The following is a 22,112-nucleotide window of genomic DNA, read 5'->3' as shown; positions in this document are numbered from 1 at the left end:
CTTAAATTTCATGAGTAATGTAAATGTTCACCTTGGATTGCTACTTCCTGGAGTGTTTATCGGGGCGAGCGTTAATTGGCGGGTTTCGACATTTTCTAGAGTTATGCCCCGATTGTTTACATGTACCACAAAAATAGGTACCACGTTCTCCTTTATCCATTTCTGTACGTATACGAACTGAACGTGGACGACCTGGTTGCTTCCTTGCAATTGGTGGAATAACTCGAACACCCGTATTAGGCCAATAAAGTTTATCTTTATGAGGATAGAATCCAATTGCATATGTTCCTCTATATGCCTCTGTTGTATACCAACGACTACACAATTGATTGAAATCATAATTGATTTTTGCACACACTGCAATGGCATGGGTACAAGGAATTTGTTCCATTTGAAAATGGTTGCACGTACATGTCATATTCACCAAATCAACCTGATACAACCTTCCATCATCCATAGAAATTTCGTACATATTATTCGTATACTGTTGTACACGACATGCTCTTGCTTTATCCCTCTTATTTTTCAGAGAAACATCAACAGAGGGAGTACAAAATGATGTCATCTTTCTTGCAAATTCATGTCTTTCCACAAAATATTTATTCAATCTATGAAAAGTTGCTGCCACCAATGCTTGAATTGGAAGCCTTCTAGCACCTCTTAGAACATTATTAAAGCTCTCAGACATATTGGTGGTCAACACACCAAAGCGAACATTGCCATCGTGTGCCAATGACCAAAACTCAGGTCTCAATGGTCCTTCTGTCAATAATTCTTTTGCTCTCTCACTTTGTTGCTCAATCAACTCCATCGTACGATCAAATTCAATAATATTTGTCTTCCTTGCTGCAGACCATATGAGAGCATTCAATGTATCATTTTTGAACGTCTTCTTGAAATTGGCAACTAAATGATGCACACAAAAACGATGAAAACATTCTGAAGGTAAAAAAAATTTCTGGACCGCCATTAATAAACCCTTTTGACGATCTGAGATCAAAGTAAATGGTTTTTTTCCTTTAATAACAAAACGATCTAGACAAGCTAAAAACCATTCCCAACTTTTTTGATTTTCTGATTCAACAATAGCAAAAGCTAGAGGAAAAAGACCATTGTTCCCATCAAGAGTAGTAGCAATTAACAAACAATGAGGATACTTCCCATATAAATGTGTTCCATCAACACTAATAAGGGATCTACAATATTGGAATCCAGCAATGGAAGGCCCAAATGCCCAAAAAACACACTTAAACATCCTTTCATGGCCAAATTCTTCAGAACACAGTATAAATTCATTAGCTGGATTCGCCTCTTTTATTGCATCTAAAAACCGTGGCAAAAGATTATATGATTCATCCCAATCACCATAAATTGCTTTTATAGCCTTGCATTTTGCTCTCCATGCTTTCGCATACCGGACAGAGATATGATACTTATCTTTCATGATCTGCTGTATATCATTAGGACTCAAAGTAAAATTCGTCCTCACTGTTGGCATAATGACTTTACAAATGAAAGATGATGTACACACTGGATTATCTTCACGAATAATACTATTAACACAAGTGTGATCTCCACCATACTTTCTTATCTTAAATTGACGAATCCTTTGATCACATGATGCAAAAACACTCCAAGGACATCCATCTTCACCACATTCAATTTTATAATCACAACTGCTAGACCTTAATGTCTTATACTTAACATGTCTTTCAATCGAGTATTTTTTCAAAAAATCTACCATTTGGGACTTATCCTCAAATATTTGACCCAACCTGATATTATTGGATGTTGAGTCTAAAACATTTATTATTCTAGAATCATCTTTGATACATCTAGTATTAACCTCCCAGGCATCTTCATATATATCCGGGTACCCAATTGAATCTGTTGTTTCAACTCTATTTCTATGAACCCCGGCTTCGAATATCTCATCCCCATCCCCTTCACTATCTTCTGAACCAATATCATAATCACTAAAACTATCACTATCATCATCATTAACCACCCTAAATAAACACAACAATAAACATAAAAATCCGAGTAGGGATAACATAAATATCACACATTTAACAATGAAAGGGTAAAAAACTTACAAGGGAGAAGACGTTCCACACTCAGACAGTGATGCAATAGACGAGGGGTTCAAAAACCCCACTTCACGCCCTTGTGTATTAAACCTATATAGATAATAGTTTGTACTTAAAAACAAGTCATGTAAACTTAACTATTCATATCATAAATATACGAACATAAATACTTACTCCTGTGTACGTGGTAATTCTTGTTCTTGGGGACAAGATGTTTCACCAATAAAGTTTCGATTCCTCGTACCTTCCCTTCCATGGGCCCTTTGTCTTAAGACCTTTTCTAAGAAAATCTCAACCATAGATCGATTACTTGAAGCCATCTCAAATAATTCAATCAAATCATTATCATTTTCCACCTTTGAGATAACAAAAACCCCGTCAGAAAATGGAATTTTGGCCTTAATAAACATTTGATGAGTATCACCATCCCACCCCGTGAATCTGTACATCATTACTAAGAATTCACTAAACTTAGTCGAAACTGCAATCCTTTTCATTTGTGATTCACCTCCATCATAACTATCAAAATATCCAGACCTCTCCTTCAATTTTCCATTGTATCGACAGAAGAACCCAACAACTGACGCCATATTATCTATAAAAACCATACATTAGTAAGAGTTTATTTATGCAAAAAATTATCTAAGTTTTAATTTTTATGATTAGTCCTAACAATGCAAAAACACACCTAAGTCCAAATTCACCGAACACCCCTGGTAGAACCCCATATGACTTCGCAGTCACTACGAACCGTACCTCGTCAGTGATGGGGGTCGAGCTTCGTTGGCTAATGGATGCCCATGCAGGCAACTCAGCCTAGTTTGAACTGGACCCAACCTACTCTTAATCAGATTCTCTACCCATCCCTAGGGACACGTGGAAACTAAATAAAACATAGACAAAAAAAATACCATGTGGTGGTTATGTATAACACCCGAATCTCCTCACCACATGGCAAAATCATTCCATAACACTTCAAAATTATTCAACAACATTCTACAACATTTAAAAATCAATCGAACTAATTCTATAACAGATGACTAGTCCTAACAATGCAAAAACACACCTAAGTCCAAATTCACCGAACACCCCTGGTAGAGCCCCATATGACTTCGCAGTCACTATGAACTGTACCTCGTCAGTGATGGGGGTCGGGCTTCGTTGGCTAATGGACGCCCGTGCAGGCAACTCAGCCTAGTTTGCATTGGACCCAACCTACTCTTACTTAGATTCTCTACCCATCCCTAGGAACACATGGAAACTCAATAAAACATAGACAACCCACTTTCCATTACCCATCCTAGTAACTAGGGCAAACATAATAAAACAAAAACAAAATAAAAAAACCCATGTGGTGGATATTTATAACACCCAAAGCTCCTCACCACATGGTATGATCATTCCATGACACTTCAAATTTATTTAACAACTAGCAACTAAAAATCCTGCAAATCTTATCTCAATAGAGTAAAATGCAACTTCATAAATCAGAAAATTAAACGAAATTAACTAAAATTAAACTAGCAACTTCAAAAAATACAACAAATTATACAGAAAATCCATAAACTAAAATTAAACTTTGCAATAATTTTAATTTATCTGCAATTGACAAAAATTTCATTAATATAAAATCAGAAATTAAACAATAAATCACAAAAAAATACTGTAATTAAACACCTAAATTCAAATCAATATTATAATTAAACACAGTAATTAGATTCAATTAAAAAACGCCCTAAAAAATCACCCTGATTCGGCTTCTGAAATTCAAATTCGGGTCTTCGGTCTCGAGAGAAGGGGTGGCGAGAGAGTGAAATAATAGGGTATTAAGAGAGGGGACGCAGAGAGGAAATTATTGGGTTCAGTTTTGAGAGAGGGGGCGACGAAGAGATGAAATGATAGTTTTCGGTTTTGAGAGAGGGGGCGACGAAGAGATAGAAATGATAGTTTTCGGTTTTGAAAGAGGGGTGGTGAGAGGATGAACAGAGGGGAACGGAGAAGAAGAATGAGAGTCTAGGTTGAGGCGAAGAGAGAGCGGTTGAGAGGGGGGCGTCATCGAGGCCGAGGCCGAGGCAGCAGCAGCAGCAGGGGAGCGGCCAAGGTCGAGCGGCGGTAGCAGTGGAGCGAGCGGCAACAGGGGAGCGACGAGAGGAGGCGGCAGCAGGGGAGCGAGCGGCAGCAGAGCAGCCGAGACGATAGGCGAGGAGACAGCGCGGAAGAGTTTAGAATGAAAAAATTTGAGACGAGAGGCGAGGAGACAACGCGGAAGAGTTTAGAATGAAAAAATTTGAGGGCTGACATGGCGCGTGCTTACGTGGCCATTGATGGCTAAAAGAAAATAATAAAAATGACATGGTAAACTACGTGGCAGATTACGTGTCAATAATGATGACGTGGCAGACTCTGAATTTTTATTTTGATGACGGGGCGACACGTAAGCTTTGACTGCTTACGTGTCGACTTTGACTGTCCACATATACAGTGGACCGGTCAAAGTTCGGTAGTTTTGTAAATATTTTCTGGTCTTCGTTATTATTATAAATAAGTTAATTTAAATAGGTATTTTGGTAAAATTCCCTTTTTCTATTTAGAATGCAAATTCATTAAAGAACCCCTCGCTATCTCGACCCCTCTTTGGCGATAAACCAGCAAGAATGAACTCCATTCAGGGAATTACAAGTTTCTATTGACAACGTGAATAAACATGTCCAAAGATTATGATTTAATTTGTCGCCGGCTTCCGCTTTTTAATTTTCGTTTCTTCCATTTGGCCCTGTAGCTCTTTCAGAGTCATCTTTCTTCGTGTCTTCTAGCTCCTTTTCATGAAGTTGTAAAGGGGGAACGCTCGTGAAGCTGTCGGTGGCCGTCTCCCGTGAAAGTTTAGTATTTCAGACTTTTCAAGTAGGAATCAGAGCTGTAGTTGTCTTATCTCGCTATTTCTTCACTGGCCTATGAAGCTCGGAGTTGATTTACTCTTGAATTAAACTACGGAAACGTGGAGTGGCTCCAGGTTTTTTGGCCTGCATGTCATGCTCTGGAATTGTAGGGTCTTCAAACAGTACCTTTAAAGAGATCGAGGAAGAAGAAAGTAATGAATGATTGAACCTACACGTCCAAGGTTACTACGTCCATCCAGTAAAAACAGAAAAAGGTTATTCAGTCTTCGCTGTGCTTTGGTGCGAAGATGGATTTTAGGTGGCGGATTCCGTAGCAGCCAGCTCAGGTCGAGATGACTGAAAGTTGGGCGATGCATGAGAGAGCATCTCTGGCACTTGAGATTTCCAGCACTGGAGATGAATTTATTGATGAGAGAGCATCTCTAGCGCTTAATATGTGTCCTAAACCCTAAACCCACCTCCCAAAGCTATGAATTTAATGGAATCAAATAATGCATGCATAAATTAGAGAAAAATGATTCTTAGTAGAGTCAATTAATAGCAAAAATATTACAAGGAACCAATAATAGTGTATATTAATATATTAAATATAAATAAAATCAGATATAAAAAAACTTAATAATTTACAGGAATAACCCTGATCCTACTTATTAAGAGCAGAGGGCCGATCCTGGCGATACGCAGACCACTAGGATGAGGCAGCCCATAGACACTGATAATGCTACTACGTAAGCATATGAAATAATTGGTCAAGTTATCAATTAACAGATTTCCCAGTTTCAGACACGATCTTCTCCAAGGTATTAGATATCATATCGTCAGTGAACTTTTCCGCCGTCTTTTTATGCAAAATTTTCGGTTTGATTGCCAGAGATTCATATTCACCGTTATCTACGGCACCCGACATGACGTTGAATCGACTCATAGACATGGCCGCTGCTTTTTCCGTCCTACGACTCTCCCGTCCACTCTAAGCCACTGCTGCAGGAGACCAACCTGCAGTACCAGGCAGTCGCCTCTCGTTACCGCTACTTAGTCTGCCTTATTCAAAACGAAAATCAGAAGCCTCCTTATTCTAACATCTAACTTGTTGATTTTCTTTTTTCTGAGTCGTTTCCGAGTGGGACGAAGATTTCCGAGGATGCCCTCCATCTGATGTTACAGAAAGCACAGCTTGTTTGATCTTGAAGATTGTCAGCAGTACCCAGCAACTCGACTCCATCAACTACTGCTGTTTGCGTAAGATTAAGACTCAACGAGTATAAACAGTTAGGGAAGGATGAATGCCCATACACGATTGAAGGACTGTGTGACTAAAGATGCAAAGGATCGATTTCATGGTGGGAATAAATGATAAATCCGGCGACATGGAGAGGAGCACAGACAAGCACTGAACTCACCACTGCAGGCTGAGCACTGCTACAAACTTCCGCAACTGGGGCATTTTCTTTTATTTGAATTTGAATTTGCGTTGCTGTTTTTTTTTTTTTTTTTTTGAGAAATTCGGGCACTGCTACGCTTACCCTTTTCACGTGATTCTGAGCTGCAACACTGACAGGACACCTCTCCGAGTTCGCACCACGGACTGTCCCTTTCACTTGCTTTTTCTCCTTCTCTAGGGAGATACAAAGAGCGACAGAGAGATGCAGGGATAGCGAGAGTAAGAGAACGGTACTCTCTCTCTCTCTCTCTCTCTGTTTCTCCCCCCTCTCCCTCTCTTCGTCTGTCTAACAATGCCGGGCCAAAAGCCCCATTTTCGTTCTTCATTCTTAGCGGCAGTCTTTCTCGTCGTGGTTCATCTCCCACTTCGAACTCCCGCCACTAAGCTGCCGCCTTCTGAGGATCTATTTGTGCCCCCGGATCTGGTTGCGCTTATCGCCTTCAAATCATCCGCTGATGAAGGCCGTAAGCTTAACTTCTCTGTGAATGCGCGGTTGGACTATTGCCAGTGGCGGGGAGTGAAGTGCGCGAAAGGGAAAGTTGTTCGTCTCGTCCTCGAAAGCTTGGGCCTCAAGGGGAGATTTGCGGGCGACACGCTCACCCGTCTCGACCAGTTGCGGGTTTTGTCCCTGCAGAATAACTCCCTCTCTGGTCATATTCCCGACCTCTCCGCTCTCCTTAATCTCAAATCACTCTTCCTCGATCATAACTCCTTCGAGGGCTCTTTCCCGCTGTCGATTTTCCCGCTTCACCGTCTCCGTACGCTTGATCTTTCGCACAATGGGCTCGATGGTCCAATTCCCAACCAGCTCGCCGGACTCGACCGGCTCTACTACCTGCGGCTGGAGCTCAACCGGTTTAACGGGACTATTCCCGCCTTCAACCAGTCCTCCTTGCGGGTATTCAATGTCTCCGGCAATAATCTAAGTGGAGCTGTACCGGTCACCGCTGCCCTGTTGCGGTTCGATCTCTCGGCGTTTTCGGACAATATTGGCCTCTGCGGCGAGGTCCTCCACAAGCACTGCGAGACGCATGTCCCCTTCTTTTCATCCTCCATAGTCCCGCAGCCGGCGCAGGGTCAAGACGCCCAAAACCAGGGGATTTTGTCGTCCACTCCTCCAAAGAAGAAGCACATGCGGACTGCCGCCGTCGTGGGCTTAACTGCCGGAATTCTGTTGGTCGCTGCTTTCCTAGTGGGCTTCTCCCTATTATTAAAGAAAACGCACAAGCGGAAAATCACCCGAATCTCCAGCCCAACCGCCGCGTCCGCCTTGGCACCACACCACGTTGAAGAAGAAGAACCCACGTCACCAGCCGCCCCGCAAGCCAGTAACAAAAGTCTGGAAAAACTGCAACTGGCCAAAAGTGGGAATCTGATCTTCTGCGGGGGAGAACCGCAGGTGTACACACTGCAACAGCTGATGAAAGCGTCCGCGGAGCTGCTAGGTAGGGGCACAACTGGGACTACCTACAAGGCGATTCTTGATAACCAGTTGATCGTCTGCGTGAAGCGCCTCGACGCCGGATTGTTGTCGGGCTTAAGCAAAGAGGCATTCGAACACCATATGGGAATTGTCGGCAATCTCCGGCATCCAAATTTGGTGCCTCTCCGGGCGTATTTCCAGGCCAAGGACGAGAGGCTTCTCGTCTACGATTACCAGCCCAATGGTAGTCTGTATTCGCTGATACACGGTACGCTTTATCAACTCATCCGAGTTTACTTAAGTCGATCTTAATGTCTCTCGTCGTCCTGCATGAGCCAAGGTTCGAAATAGCTTACACCAGACTTCGTCCAAAAAAAAAAAAAAAAAATGCTTCCACAATCCAAACTATTTTTATTCTCTGAATCTCTGCTACTAATTTAGGCGATAGATTTCCCTGTCATGTTCAGTTGTAAAGGGGCAATAAGGGGGACAGGAGGAATCGTTTTCACCATTATTGCATCTTCATGGCACATCCACTGCAGATACAGAGTCACCAAACGAATGATGTAGTTATGAATGATTCAATGAGGGTCCCAATCCCACTTTCCTCTTACGGAGATGCTTTTGGTCATCTGCTTCTGTCAGGTTCAAGGTCCGCAAGAGCGAAGCCTCTCCACTGGACATCATGCTTGAAGATAGCAGAAGATGTGGCACAAGGCCTGGCCTACATCCACCAAACTTCAAGACTCGTCCATGGCAACATCATATCCTCCAACGTTCTCCTTGGAGCCGAGTTCGAAGCCTGCCTCACCGACTATTGCCTCAGTGTGCTCGTCGACGTCGACGACGAGACTGGTTACCGGGCACCGGAGGCCCGGAAATCCAGCAGACGGGCTACCCCGAAGTCTGATGTTTTCAGTTTTGGTCTGCTTCTGCTAGAGCTGCTGACGGGCCGGCTTCCGTTTCAGCAACCATTCTTGACTGTGGCGGATTTACCGAATTGGGTCCAATCAGTGAGAGAAGACAAATTTGAGGATGCTAGACTACTGATGCTCCTCAATATTGCCACTGCTTGCGTCCAAGCTTCACAAGAGCAAAGGCCCACTACTTGGCAAATTCTGAAAATGATTCAAGAGATCAAGGACACTGACCACGGGGTTTAGTTCTTGCTGCAAGCGGGATCAAGGATCGCCATTTCTCCCTGCCACCACTGGAGAAGCAGATGAACGAAAAGGTATTTAGAAATCTGCCACTGAGTTATGAGAACTTCCTCCTCGAATATCAGATTTTTTTACTTCAGTATTGCACTGAAGCGGTTATTTCAGAACACTGATGATGTAAAGAGTACTTCCTGCCCTTAAATTAACGCCTAGTAATTGTCTTCAGTGGGTTGTAATAGTTTACCAGCCACCATTGACGAATCAAAAAGGTTGTGCATTATGCCACATTCTCTCCTTTACGTGAGAAGCCTGAGTAAATCTTGCAAACCCTCCAATTCAATCACTCGCTCAAAGAGGTTTAGTGATTGTCACTTGCCCTCCACTTGGTTCTCTTAAAAGTGAGCAGAATTGATAAAGATAACGCGATTGCTTGTGCCGATATTCTCAATCAGCAGAAAAATGGGAGTGCAGAAACAAATCACCAAAAGGCATCAGCCGTACCCTGTAACACGAATTAAGCGGATCCACCCACCCAACATGGATGACTGCTTGGCATCATGACATGAAGTTAATTTCTTATTTACAAATACCACTTTGGAGCGGGTTGCTCTGGTATAATCAGGTACTGAGTACAAAGAATCAAACTTCATAAGCATCCTTCGGTATGTGCAAGGAAACAATTACAGAAATCGAAGATTTCACCTAATTTGTGTTCTTATTTTTATATAAATCACGAAATTCGAAAGCATCCCAAGTTAAGCATGGAGCACGTTTGAACCAGAAACACCTCCCTTATCAGTTCAAACACCTCTAACGTCAACATGCCAAACCCTTGAACTAGGTGAGAAGCAATTCCGAAGGCACAAATATGAGGTTATCCCGGCTTCAGCAAAGCCTGTGTTTAATTTCTTGTTGGATTCAACTGCTTAAGGCCAGAACGAAGAAGGGGATAAACTCCAGTTCACAGCATAGGCCCATTCCCTGATACAGAAACAACAATATTAGTGCCTCAGACAATCTTCAATGGTTCTTGTTGAGAAAGTAGACACATCCAGTACCCTAAGTATTGCAAAAACCCATTCTGTGTGGTTTCATTGTTCTTCTGCATGTTTCCCAGTTACAAGTGGGTCCATCATATGAGATTCCTGCTTCTTCTTACGGGAGCTTGGCCTTGATCTCGAACTCCTCTTTCTAGAGTGATGCTTCTGCTGGTGATCTTCCAGTACTCCAATAGTCTTTTCACTAGACTGAAGTTCAGGAGGTGCATCAGGCCATGGACTTCGTTTTGCTGGGACAGTGATCTCCAATGGAGAATCTACGACCCATCTGCATTCATGAGACCCATTATTAGGGAAAAGTTAGAGAAGTCGAAACACCATCAACAATCTTAGATAGAGCAGAACAGTTATTATATATGGAAGAGAGATATTTATAAGTGACTTGAAGCACCAAGCCTAGGCCCCTGAACAGGTTATGTTACATTAGAACCTCTCACATTGACCGTGGAAGAGGCCTTTATTAAGTGTGTGGTGACCGGATGAAGTACATGTGACATATATTTTTATGAATCAAAGCACATAAAGACCATAAAGATCAGATATCTCAGGCATCCACCAATTGATTGAAATGTGTAGGAAATACATCTGAAAGAGCAGCAAACATATAGCAACCACTGCCAATGAAACCCAAGAAAAAAAAACGAAAGGAAGAAATAAGCAGTTCAGTTGACTTGAAAATTGGCCAAATATAGCAGACCAACTCTTAGAAGTATATCATAGACCTCCCATACTCAGCAGAAAAGGCATGTTACAAATCATGTTGTTAAATGATGTTCTGCTCATGAAAAGCAAATTACATAAAGTCATCCTAGCTGTTCAATTGCAAATGACAATACAGTCATGATGTATAATGGCAATGATTGGCTTGGTGACAAAGTAATCTAAATACCAAATATTGGAGGAGATTGTAACATTTCACACTGGTTGTTTTTGCCATTCACAGATTAGCATGTCTGGCAATAAGAAGCCAGAGTAGAAGGGGGTGTAACATCACAATCCTTGGATTAATGTAGCATAACCATAACTATAAACAAACCAACCAGGAAACTATATGAAAACCCAACACCCAGAGAGAGAGAGAGCTAGATTGAAAAGAGAGAAGAAGAGAAGAAAAAGAGAGGAAAGGTTAAAGAGCAAGAATTGGAGAGAGGGGAGAAATAAGAAATTAAAAATACAATAAAGCCTTTGGGCATTGGCTGATTTGCCCTAGCCCAGTCCCTTCTATTGATAGTTTTTCAAATACATTAAAATAAGAATCTTCAAGTCTAATTATGACTTAAATAACAGTTTGACTAGGACTCTAGGACTTTTCTAACTTTAGAAATTACATCAAATGGGAAAACTAGGAATCCTAAAATGAAACTAATTTTAACCTAAACATGACTTTCTAAACTATGGCTCTTTTTTGACTGACTTTTTGACTTTTCAAATAAGAAAATGACCAAAATACCCTTGGAGGTTCCCCCCCTTGAATTTCCAATTTTGTCCTCCTAGCTTTCCAAAATTGACACTTTTAGCTCTCCCCTTACATGTCTTTGCTTGTTTACAAATTAACCCATGTGCCCTCCTACTCTTATTACAAAATTGGATTCTATCAGTAGGATCAAGTTAAAACAGCTCAATAAAATTTCACTAAGCAATATTTAGTATGTAACTGCATTTTTTAACAAAATAACACTGTCAGCAAATATATTTATGAGAAAAAAGTAAAAAGCTATGGGCACAAGCTTAGGGGCTTGGGTTCAGGGAGGGAAACTGATGACAATATTTACGTTGTTCTCAATTGTTAAACTTTGTCATTGGGATATGTCCAATGGATAGTGTATCCCAATTAGGAGTCTAATAGAAGCAAGGTCAAACAACATAATTTGGAGGGATGCACGCATTATGGCACTATAAGAAGGAAAAGTATTTAGTCCTCCCTAACCTTTCACTAGGAATCATAACATGTATCACACTAAAACCAGTGCCAACCAGTTAAATCCAATACACCAAGTTTAATGAAAAAATGAGAGAAGTGAAACAGTATACAAAAGATAGCAACATCATTGTAAGACAGTGGCCTTCCAAAAACCATGTTCAGTGTTCTGGCTCAGTTGAGTACAAGTGGACCATGCACAATCAAACAGGAATAATATTACAGGCATTGGTCCCATATTGATATGACAATTTGATGTAAAACTATACACAAAAAATTCTGAAATGATTAAACAATGACAGTATCCTCTTCCCTTACTTTTATAATTTAAAAGATGTCCCATATCCTGCTGAAGAAAGAAATCCAACTCAAAAGGTCAAGCTTAGAGTACAGAGACCCTACCCAAGTTCTTATACTTGGTTGTGGATAACTCTAAAACCAACATGAGGTGATTCTCAGCATTCTCCCTCAAGCATTGGTCCTCTTTGTAACTTCAAGCATGTTAGGTGGAGGCTCAACTATCACTGGAAGCCTGTCATACTTGATTTGATACCATGAAGGCATCCAACTTAAAAAGTTCAAGCTCAGTGGAAAGGCCTTACAGGTTTCAGTAGTTTGTCGATCAATTTATACCTCAATGTGAGAATATTTCAACAAAGGTTTGAAGTATGAAAGGCCCCAAGAATACCATGACATACAATAATAATGTTCTCTTTGAACAGTTTCTTAAGCTTTTGCTGATTGTACAGTTTCATCAGTGCTTCAGAAGTGCACTGTGTCCTATTCAGACTTTCAAATAACAAATAGAAAGTCACTTTCACTTTCATCAATTTACCTATCTCATATAATCTCCTGAGATCTGCCTACATAGAAGAAAAGAACAAATCATATTTGGATCCAGAGAGGAACCAACAACCAATAAACTAAGGACAGGGTCATATATTTAAGAGTCCAAATAACAGATCTCAAAGTATTGGCTTGCCAGAAAAAAAGCATGAAAAAATGTCTTCTCTCTGATATTTCTGCTCAAATACCAAACAGTGAGTCAATTTACTGACCAGACCAGTCCATTCAACAAAGGCACTGGTAAACAGGACAGTTTAACCGGCTTCTGCAAAATCCGGGTTTTAACTTGTTAATAAGCGACTAAGGTTCCTGCTGCAATAAAACCCCATTCAATTGGTCAATTGGATGATGAGATTTGGTTTTAACCACATTGATGCTGATGAAAACCTAGAATACCAGGAGAAAATGGAAAGAACGAAAATCATTGCCCCATGAGTGAACACGCAGGGTACCAAGGCATCTCTACAATGGAAGATACTTGCAACAAAAATTGTTTCTAGAACTGCACAGAAAGATAGAGGATGATAGTTATGGTACAATACCCCTATTTACATTAACTTTTCTCATAAAGATTGAATTTTTCTCTTGCTTCAGATCTGCCACCCACGACAGTAGCAATTATACAAACCAAACCAGTTTAGCATCTCTAATAAAAGAGAGAGTTAATGAACTCTACAATGATGCAATGAACCACAATAAAAACATATTGCTCTTTCCGAGAATATGAGAAATTTCGGGAAGGAGGAAAACCATAATACTGTTCACAGGGTCAAACCATATTTACTTTAACTTTTCTCGTTAAGGTTAGCTTTTTGTATTTGCTTCAGATCTGCCAACCATGGCAATAGCAATTATAAATGAAACCAGCTTAGCATCTCTATAAAAGAGGGAGAGATTATGAACTTCACAATGATGAAATGATCCATGATAAAAACATACTGCCCTTTTTTGAAAACCATAATAAAAGGGTCAAACAGCTACTTTATGCAGACCAAATATATTACTTTTGACAATCGAAGTAAACTTGGGGTTTCCCATGAGCACCTTGCTCCGGGAAACTCCCTCCCATTGTAAAAAATAATAAAGAAATAACAATAAAAATAAAAAACTTACTTTTGTTCTATGTCAACAATCGGAAATGCTGACAAATCATAACAGGCTGCATGACGCTTAGTCCCCTTGACAATAACTTTAAGTAAGGCTTACTACCATCTGGTTTCACAGATTCTTCTAGAATGGAAAACAATGGTGCCTGTATATGTCTAATTCTAACATAAAACCAAGTTCTCATACCTAAACACAATGGACAGTCCTTTAGAAGAGCAATAGCTGTTTTCTCCTTGCATATTATTTTTATGGTGCCCTTTTGTTGCTAAACTCATCTTTAATAAAAACAAAAGTATATGTCTACCATGCATAATAGTCTCCAAGCATAATATAAGCTCAATAAAATTTAAAAGAAGAAGAAGGAACCAATTAAATTAAGAATGGGTAAAACTTGTCCAAGCCTGTTGAACATATGAACAGACCCACTAATCTAAAATAAATATTAAAGAGAAAAGCTTTCAGCCTTGGTGATAATTTCTTGCTAGAGGTCCACCACGTGATTTTGTCCATACATGCTTGTGACAAACCAAAATGTTTAACCATACAATATATTTTTTTAAATGTTGTGTGACAATTTCTTTGAAAATCTGATTTCCTCCACAGAACTATGTTGCATATACTGTCCCATATTGAAGCTGAGTAGACATCCCTAAGTATTTGAAGACAATAATTGTATATTTCTTGATACAATAGTAGTTGCCACTAGATACCTCCATTAACCAAGCTCCTGCAGATGTGATCTTTTGTAAGCCACATGAGTTATGTGCATACTTTGTCCCACATTATTATAACTAATGTCTCCAGTAATCTTAGTCTACAAGCTGCTCCACTAACATCTTAGCTTTGAATTCAATTTGTGCCTCACAACTCATTTGCTATATACTGCAACTTTGATGTACTGATAGCAATCCTGTTGAAACTCAATCTAATAGTTCCCAAAGTCACTATCTGCGTTGGCTGCACCCACCATTTATAAAATTGAAACTCAATCCCATCAATAACCACATTGTCTTAGTTGGGACAATTAGGACTCGATAATCTAATTTGAGATGAACAAAAAGTCCAACTACAAATAAGGTACTGGAACTTGAGCAATACAGAGACAAGGCCCCAGATCCTACCTATAATAATAAGTTTCCAATAACCATTTCACAAATAATTAGTTACATTCAAACAGAAAAAGCATCATATCAAGACTCTCATTCACTTTTACAGGCATGAGAACAATTAGCCGTCTAGCATTTCAAATACATCAATCTGTAATGTTGAATCATAAAATTCCCATGCCACAAAAACTCTTTTCTACAATCGAACCGCGTTGTAGCCATCAAGTGAATACGTGTATCACCCAATTGGTCCCAATTCTGAAAACCTAGGTTAGACTTCCCCAAACCCTATTAATGATGTATTACATTCCACAGATGCTCAGAGCACTTTATTATTTCTATTTTGGCTACAATCAAAATTGAATTTATCCTTGGTTTCAACAAAATCCTCAAACCTGTTCTAAAGAGAAATGCCATTAAGCCACCCTACAAGAACCTCCCTAATATGGATTTTTCTGTTCTATGAGGATGCTGACAATCATAAAGAGATAAAAGAAGTCAAATTCCTAACAAAGCTCATAAGCAAACCTTTGTTTAACCATGGGGCACTAATTTCAGATCAATTTATGACTTCCATTTTTTCCATTGTTTCTATTGGTATTGATTGAAAACTTTGGTCCCATGCGGCATGAGTTGCAAAGTTTTTAAGGCTGTACTACACAACCTATCAGTGTTGAAATCTGGTTTCAATGATACAAGTTAACTCCCAACCAGAATTCTATTTTGAGTAAAGTCTAACCACAGCTAATAATAGAGATTTCTAGAGGTTAAGATTCCTTGCACAAAATGAGATAGCAGGTTGGAGATGAAAACATATATAGAGAGAGAAAGCAAACATCATAGAAATACACTTTATCCAAATTACCGTATGATGACCATAACTAATCAGTGGAGATAAGCAAGATAAACATAATTCATAAAAGAACTTACTCAGGAGGAAACTTGCTGTCTGCCCGAGCTTCTACGCGAAACCACCAGAGCAAAATCTTGCGTCCACACTTTCCCAGTGGCTCAACATATGAAGCGTCCTTTAAAAGAGCTAATGGACTCTCAACCTCATCGCCATCCTCAGACAACTTATCAAGATCTAAGACCCATTCTGGTTTATCTTCTGCATCCTTCCACACCAATTTAGAGTAGAAAACAAACCCTGCCCATTCTAATTTTCTAGGTAGAACTGTGGCCCCATCATCAATGTAGGTAGCACTCTTCTCAACGTAAGGCAGAGAATTGAAAGTGTGCCAACCAGCCAACTGCCCTGAAGAGTTACAAGCTGGGCCCTGTACTGGCAGTGGAAAATTCTCTTTCTCTTGCAATGATGATAAAGTGGAATCAGCATTCCCAGAATGTGAAAGAATACCAACGGAAACAGCTCCAACCCACTTCACAGACTGAATCTCATCAAACAATTCCATGCTGTGCATGTTACTATCATCGGCAAACATCACTATTCCGCCCATTTTCTTTTCTCTCACAACTCTATCCATGAAAAGCGGTTACACTATCAATTATTACTAATTTCAAAACTGTTTGTTGTTTTATGAGGAACAGAAAATATTTCGAACCAACTGAAAGTTCAAACTTGACTGACACCAGTTGCAGGAGACAGTAAGAAGGCTTACCTCAAAGCACGGATCCGCATCCGTGACTCCATCTTATGGCGATCCTGCCAAGAGACAGGCATGGGCTCATCGAAGGGGAGATGGATTGTACGCAAACCCGACTTCGCCAGGAGCGATGCAGTTTCGTTGGTCAGCCCGCCGGCTTCAACGACGATCCAGGTGAGATCGTAAGGCACGAGCATGAGCGTGTGCGACAGGCCAGTGAGGTGGAGGGTCTGGAAAGTGCGAACGTAGGTGGGCGTAACCACAATCAACGACCTCGGATTCTTCACTCCGAACTGAGCTCGCTGCTCTAACTGCACTCTCTCAATCAATCGATGCGCCTTCATCACCTCGACCGGGTTGGGGTGAGGCCACGGCCGGATCCGAATCCCATGACGGCCCACGACGACGCGGCTGGCGGTCCGGTTGGGGCGGTCGAGGTTGGAGATCGACGGCAGCGGAGGCGAATGGAAAGTCAGGGAACGCGTGAGGGTATTGGAGTAGAGATTGCTAATGGTACTGGTGGTAGTGGAAGAGGTAGAGACGAAGAGGAACAAAATCAAGCGAGAGAATCTGAAACCAAGGATAAGACTGATTAAGCAGCAAAGCCCATGAAGGATCAGCCAGAACAAGGCCGCTGGTGACTTAAAAACGCCATCAACATTGGGTTCCAACCCCACCCCCGCTCTAAAGCTGTTTGCTCGGCGAGTGTTGCCGTTTTGCGGCAACGAAGAAAGCTTCATATCCCCCTTCTACTCAGCTCTACCAAGGGAGGAGAATGAAAGCAAGGAAACAAGAGCTTTTTTATTTTCTTCTCTGAACTTTTGGGTTCCTTCCGCTTCCTATAATTTGCAGGTTTTAATCAAGAAAAATGGTGATGGGTTGAGGTTGGTGAAGGGTTGGAGAGAGGTTGCTTTGAATCAAAGACTCCGCGAATATGGAGTGAAAGGAGGGAGAAACAGCGATGGCAGCTGGTTACGTTTGGGTCTCCCCGGGTCCCACCCCTAGCCCTGCCCAGTTTCCAGACACGAACCGTCTTCTTCTCCTCACCCATGTTTTTCGCTTTTGGAGAAGAAGGTGAGACTGAGATGAAATCCTGGGAAGACTCCCATCTGATAACACAAGACGTTTTTACCATGCAGCGCTCGTAAGAAGCCGAGATCAACGGCTATGATCGAGTTATTAACGTATGTACGCCCCAGTAAGCTCATTAATTTTCATGCTTTGGCGCGAACCAGATTTTGGATGTTTTTGGAAATTCTATGCCATTTTAATTGCAGTTTGCCTCAGAGAGGACTTATTTTCTGGAACATTAATGTCATGTTAACTCTACCATTAAAGAGAAATTAATGGAAACAGCTGCTTATCTAAGCGTTTTTCAGCCGGGCTTCGGGGCGAAGGTTGAAGAAGGAGATTCTTTTTTTGTTTGTTATCACTTCAATTCCAGCGACGGGGAGTGGGTCGATTTAGAAAAAAAATGGGCTGGATTGGGTTCTTTTCTCCGTGTGACACTAACTAATCACTTGCGAGATTATGTCGAATAATCCCACTCACCAACTTTGATGATCACAGCAGACCTACCGGGGAGACGTTTTCAAGCTGGGGTCGCCGCCGGTTGATTCGCCGGAGAGGAAATTCACTGGGGTAGTACACGCTGCTATACCTTATACCTTCGAAGTGGGCTCGGGACTGTGATATCAAGAACAATGTTTTGCTCGCAGCTTTTGAGAGGCCGGTCATGGAGGACTTTCGGATTTGCCCGTCATTACTCCTGTTATTCTACGTACTCAAGCCAAACTAACCTCGCCGACACGTTTTTATGACTCAACAAGTTGATCTAGGCGAGTTGACCCTACTTTTGAGGGAATTGAGTCAAATCCAGGAGGCGGAATCGCCGCCAATACCTGATCCAACCTAGATTACGAAAGTCAGACAGGTCAGGATGAGAGCCTGGGTGAGTCAGTAGTTCACATACTCAACTTGTCCATCCAACTCGAACCCTGATTATAAAACAGTTACAACAGCAACATAACAAAAAAAACTATAACAACAATTTAGAGTTTTTCCACCATAGCTCTTCTCCATACCCCGGCTCGGTTAGGCTCAACCCATCTTAATCTCAAATCAAATTTGAGATCTGGGTTTTGTTCGTTTAACTAAATGAGCCAAGCTCAACCGAGCCTCGGTTCGGTTCGCGAGATTATGAGCCGGCTTGGTAACTTAAATGCCTTCGGGTCTTCGGAGAGTCTTCAAAAATCAGGTTAGAGCTTCGAGTTTGAGATAGAGTTTCAAAATTCCAAAGACTTTGGGATGGAAAAATTGCCACTCTCACCTCTCGCACTCTCTTCTAGTTCTCCTCTCCAGTCTACTCTCCACTTATCCCGTATTTATCTGTTTCATTTTTTTTTTTTACCTTGCTCCCTTGTATTCTATGATGGAAGTGTGAATCTCTGTCTGATTACGCCCCTACTGACGGTTGTTGATTCGTTCCCAGTCACCTTCTTTCCCCTTCCACTCTATTTGCTTTTGTTATGTGGTTTTGTTATAGTTTATGTGATCTTGTGATAGTTTATGTGAATTTGCTATAGTGTATTTGATTTTGTTATAGTTTTAGTCCTCTCCGATAAGTTGGGTTCAAACAATAATTAAAAATATTTTTTTAATATTATTGCATGTTCTATTCTTAAGTTTGGTTCAAATAGAAATTGAGATTATTTTTTTTCCTAATATTATTGCTTGTTATAAAATTCGACTAGGAGATGTGATGACTGACGAGGCCAAGTTGAACCAAACTATGGTTGTCCCGATGACATTATCAACATAATTTAATGATTTTAATAAATTTTAAATTAGTAAAAAGATAAAATTACTAATCGAGTAAAGATTTTTAGTTCATATCCCATGGCCAAAAGAGAAAGATTTGAGTAAAGAACTCTTAATTATATTTTTAGTTTATAAGGGAGTACAATAAACATTTGGCAGGCATCATTTTATGGTTTGTAAACAAGAAACAACTTCATATCCTTCCTTTTGCATGACTAAAGAAGTAATGTCTAGTATTAATTCACGGCCCCCATGGATGGTCGTACTTGTGTGCAATTCCCATTACCATTTTGTGTTAACTCTTAAATAAAATACATTACCGCCACTGTGGACCCTTAATAAACATATGCCTAAGCTCCGTCATGAGTGTAGTTGTGGACGGTCATTATTTTGTTGATTCGAGGTGTACCCTAAAGGTGTTACTATGTGTGCACACAAACAAGTTGTAGAATTTATGATCACATGATAAGAACTTCAATCAAGGTAAGAAGAAGGAGAAGAGAGAGAGGAGAGATCTACTACCAAAGGGAGAGAGCTTAGATGAGGGAGAGGAGAGAGTGCCTACCAAGGAGGGAGATAGTTTGATGCCCTACCTCTTAGCCAAAGGCCTCTATTTATAACTTTTTACAATGCCTTTAGGGCTACAACATTACAACAAAATAGACATAAAAGAGACAAGTAATTATAACTTCACGTCATCTTTATGAGAAGTCTTTTTTTTTTACCAATATGCTACTTTTTGGATCTGTAGGCTTTTTCACCTTGGACGTGTGGGTTTGAGCCTATCTTCTAACACTCCCCCTCAAGTTGGAGGAGAAAAAATATCATAAGTACCCAGCTTGTCACGTGAAATGATATGATCATAGACATAATTGGTTTAGTAAGAATATCTACTAATTGTTCTTGTGATCAAACATGTTTGAGGGAGATTATACCCGCTTGAAATTTCTCCCTTATAAAGTGGCAATTTACCTCAATGTTTTTGGTCCTTTCATGGAAGACTGGATTCAAAGTAATATGAATAACTGCTTGGTTATTACAATATAGACCCATAAAACCTCCTTGATAAAGTCCTAATTCGGCAAGAAGGAACCTAATTCATAGGAGTTCACTGACTATGTGAGTCACAACCCTGTATTCTACTTTTGCACTAGATCTTGCAACCATATTTTGTTTCATGTTTCCCATGTAATCAAGTTCCATCCAACAATAGTGCAATATCCAGAAGTGGACTTCCTGTCATCAGGTGATCTAGCCCAATCTGCGTCTGAGAAACCTTATATGTTGAGGTGACCATTTTTCTTATAAAGCAGTCCTCTTTCTTGGACTCCTTTTAAGTATTGTAATATCCTTTCCAAGGCCTGCCAATGGGTAAGTTGTGGTTTATGCATGTACTGACTCACCGCACTTACTGCATATGATATGTCTGGTTTAGTTATCGTGAGGTAGATAAGTTTACCCACAAGTATTTGATATTTGCTAATATTAATATCTTCTCCAGAACTTGCACATAATTTAATATTCGCATCTATAGGTGTATCAGTTGGGCGGCACCTCATCATTCATGTTTCTTCGAGGAGGTCCAAAGCATACTTCCTCTTAGATAATATTATCTCATACTTGGACTGAAGAACTTTTATGCCCAAAAAATAATTTAGAAGTTCAAGATCTTTAGTTTTAAATTTATGATATATCATGTTTTTTACTTCATGTATGCGCATCATTACCAGTTAAGACAATATCGTCAACATACAGAGCCAATAATATCTTACTTGTAGGAAGCGGTGCTAAGTTCCATGTCTAATTTTTATATAAGGCTTGCATTTCCTCATCTATAGCTGCCTTCAATCCTCGATGTTTTAGGGCCTCCTGATAGGACTGCGGAATAGAGATGGAAGAAAGAGATGCAGTGGATTGATAACGTGTGGAAGACAAACGATGGTGAGACAGAAAGTTGAAAATAGGATGAGAAGTAGTACAAGTACAACGTTCTTTTCATAGAGCAATGGGTCGAGTATCAAACTGTGGACCAAATGGAACAGGGAAAGGACTTACCTTGGTAGGATCTGAAAACTCCACAAGTGTGATGTCAGCCAATTTAGGGGGCGGAGTGACATCGACATTAAAGGGCACAATTGGACGAGGAGTGGTAGGAGGGAAGGACAAACCCAAGGGAGCATCATTCGAAGAATAGAATGAGGTGTCCTAAAAAAAGGTTATATCCCTAGGCACAAGTAATCATCGACGGGTAGGATTGTAACAGACATAACCTTTTTGGGTGCAAGACTAACCCATGAAAATGCACTTCATAGAATGAGGATCAAGTTTACTTTTCTAAGGAGGTGTGATATGGACAAAATATGCACACCCAAAGACCTTTACGGGAAGAGAAAATGGGTCTTCACTAAGAAATAATACAGAATATGGAGTCTCATGACCAAGTTCAAATGAAGGTAACCTTTTGATAAGGAAACATGTTGTAAGTATGACATAAGGCCAATAAAAGTAGGGTACCTTCATAGAGTAGAAGAGGCCCCGAACAACCTCAAGGAGATGACGATTCTTTCTTTTGGCAACACAACTTTGTTGAAGTGTGTAAGCACAATATATTTGATGTATATGGTCATTACCTTCACAGA

The 22,112-nt window shown here is 40.5% G+C and overlaps 3 protein-coding genes across 7 annotated transcripts; 1 reads left to right on the top strand and 2 right to left on the bottom strand.

The window, feature by feature from the left end:
- Nucleotides 1-40: 40 nt before the first annotated feature.
- Nucleotides 41-2,680, bottom strand: LOC137953616 (uncharacterized). Its single transcript, XM_068801058.1, has 3 exons — nt 2,265-2,680; nt 2,097-2,180; nt 41-2,009 (listed from the first exon to the last, which is right to left on the bottom strand). The coding sequence occupies exons 1-3, from the start codon at nt 2,678-2,680 to the stop codon at nt 41-43; spliced, it is 2,469 nt and encodes an 822-aa protein (XP_068657159.1).
- Nucleotides 2,681-6,623: 3,943 nt separating this feature from the next.
- LOC137953860 (probable inactive receptor kinase At5g67200) lies at nt 6,624-9,310 on the top strand. The gene is made up of 2 exons (XM_068801391.1): nt 6,624-8,119; nt 8,497-9,310. The coding sequence occupies exons 1-2, from the start codon at nt 6,721-6,723 to the stop codon at nt 9,012-9,014; spliced, it is 1,917 nt and encodes a 638-aa protein (XP_068657492.1). The 5' UTR covers nt 6,624-6,720; the 3' UTR covers nt 9,015-9,310.
- A 206-nt stretch (nt 9,311-9,516) lies between these two features.
- On the bottom strand, nt 9,517-17,689 carry LOC137953862 (probable beta-1,4-xylosyltransferase IRX14H). 5 transcript variants are annotated; one of them, XM_068801392.1, is made up of 4 exons: nt 16,669-17,689; nt 15,977-16,525; nt 10,070-10,337; nt 9,517-9,992 (listed from the first exon to the last, which is right to left on the bottom strand). In XM_068801392.1, exons 1-3 carry the CDS (start codon nt 17,391-17,393, stop codon nt 10,103-10,105), a joined length of 1,509 nt encoding a protein of 502 aa, XP_068657493.1. In that variant the 5' UTR covers nt 17,394-17,689; the 3' UTR covers nt 9,517-9,992; nt 10,070-10,102. The 5 variants fall into 5 exon arrangements, with proteins under 5 accessions (XP_068657493.1, XP_068657495.1, XP_068657494.1 ...); XM_068801394.1 differs by lacking the exons at nt 9,517-9,992; nt 10,070-10,337 and adding an exon at nt 12,040-12,850; XM_068801393.1 differs by lacking the exons at nt 9,517-9,992; nt 10,070-10,337 and adding an exon at nt 12,903-13,145.
- Nucleotides 17,690-22,112: the final 4,423 nt, after the last annotated feature.

This window comes from Aristolochia californica, unplaced genomic scaffold, assembly GCF_029961685.1.
Source record: "Aristolochia californica isolate CCGP_79_NKW_82.1479 unplaced genomic scaffold, dmAriCali1.0.hap1 SCAF_16, whole genome shotgun sequence".
NCBI lineage: Eukaryota > Viridiplantae > Streptophyta > Magnoliopsida > Piperales > Aristolochiaceae > Aristolochia > Aristolochia californica.
The sequence above is the reverse complement of the archived record's forward strand: the minus strand, read 5'-3'. Positions and strand labels throughout refer to the sequence as shown.

Coding starts and splice junctions, on each gene's coding strand:
- LOC137953862 (XM_068801392.1), bottom strand. CDS start 17,393: ATGAAGCTTTCTTCGTTGCCGCAAAACGGCAACACTCGCCGAGCAAAC. Junction 16,526..16,668: donor ATGCGGATCCGTGCTTTGAG/GTAAGCCTTCTT, acceptor TTTCATGGATAG/AGTTGTGAGAGAAAAGAAAA. Junction 10,338..15,976: donor GACAGCAAGTTTCCTCCTGA/GTAAGTTCTTTT, acceptor TCATGAATGCAG/ATGGGTCGTAGATTCTCCAT.
- LOC137953860 (XM_068801391.1), top strand. CDS start 6,721: ATGCCGGGCCAAAAGCCCCATTTTCGTTCTTCATTCTTAGCGGCAGTC. Junction 8,120..8,496: donor TCTGTATTCGCTGATACACG/GTACGCTTTATC, acceptor TGCTTCTGTCAG/GTTCAAGGTCCGCAAGAGCG.
- LOC137953616 (XM_068801058.1), bottom strand. CDS start 2,680: ATGGCGTCAGTTGTTGGGTTCTTCTGTCGATACAATGGAAAATTGAAG. Junction 2,181..2,264: donor GAATTACCACGTACACAGGA/GTAAGTATTTAT, acceptor TTATCTATATAG/GTTTAATACACAAGGGCGTG. Junction 2,010..2,096: donor TGTGGAACGTCTTCTCCCTT/GTAAGTTTTTTA, acceptor GTGTTTATTTAG/GGTGGTTAATGATGATGATA.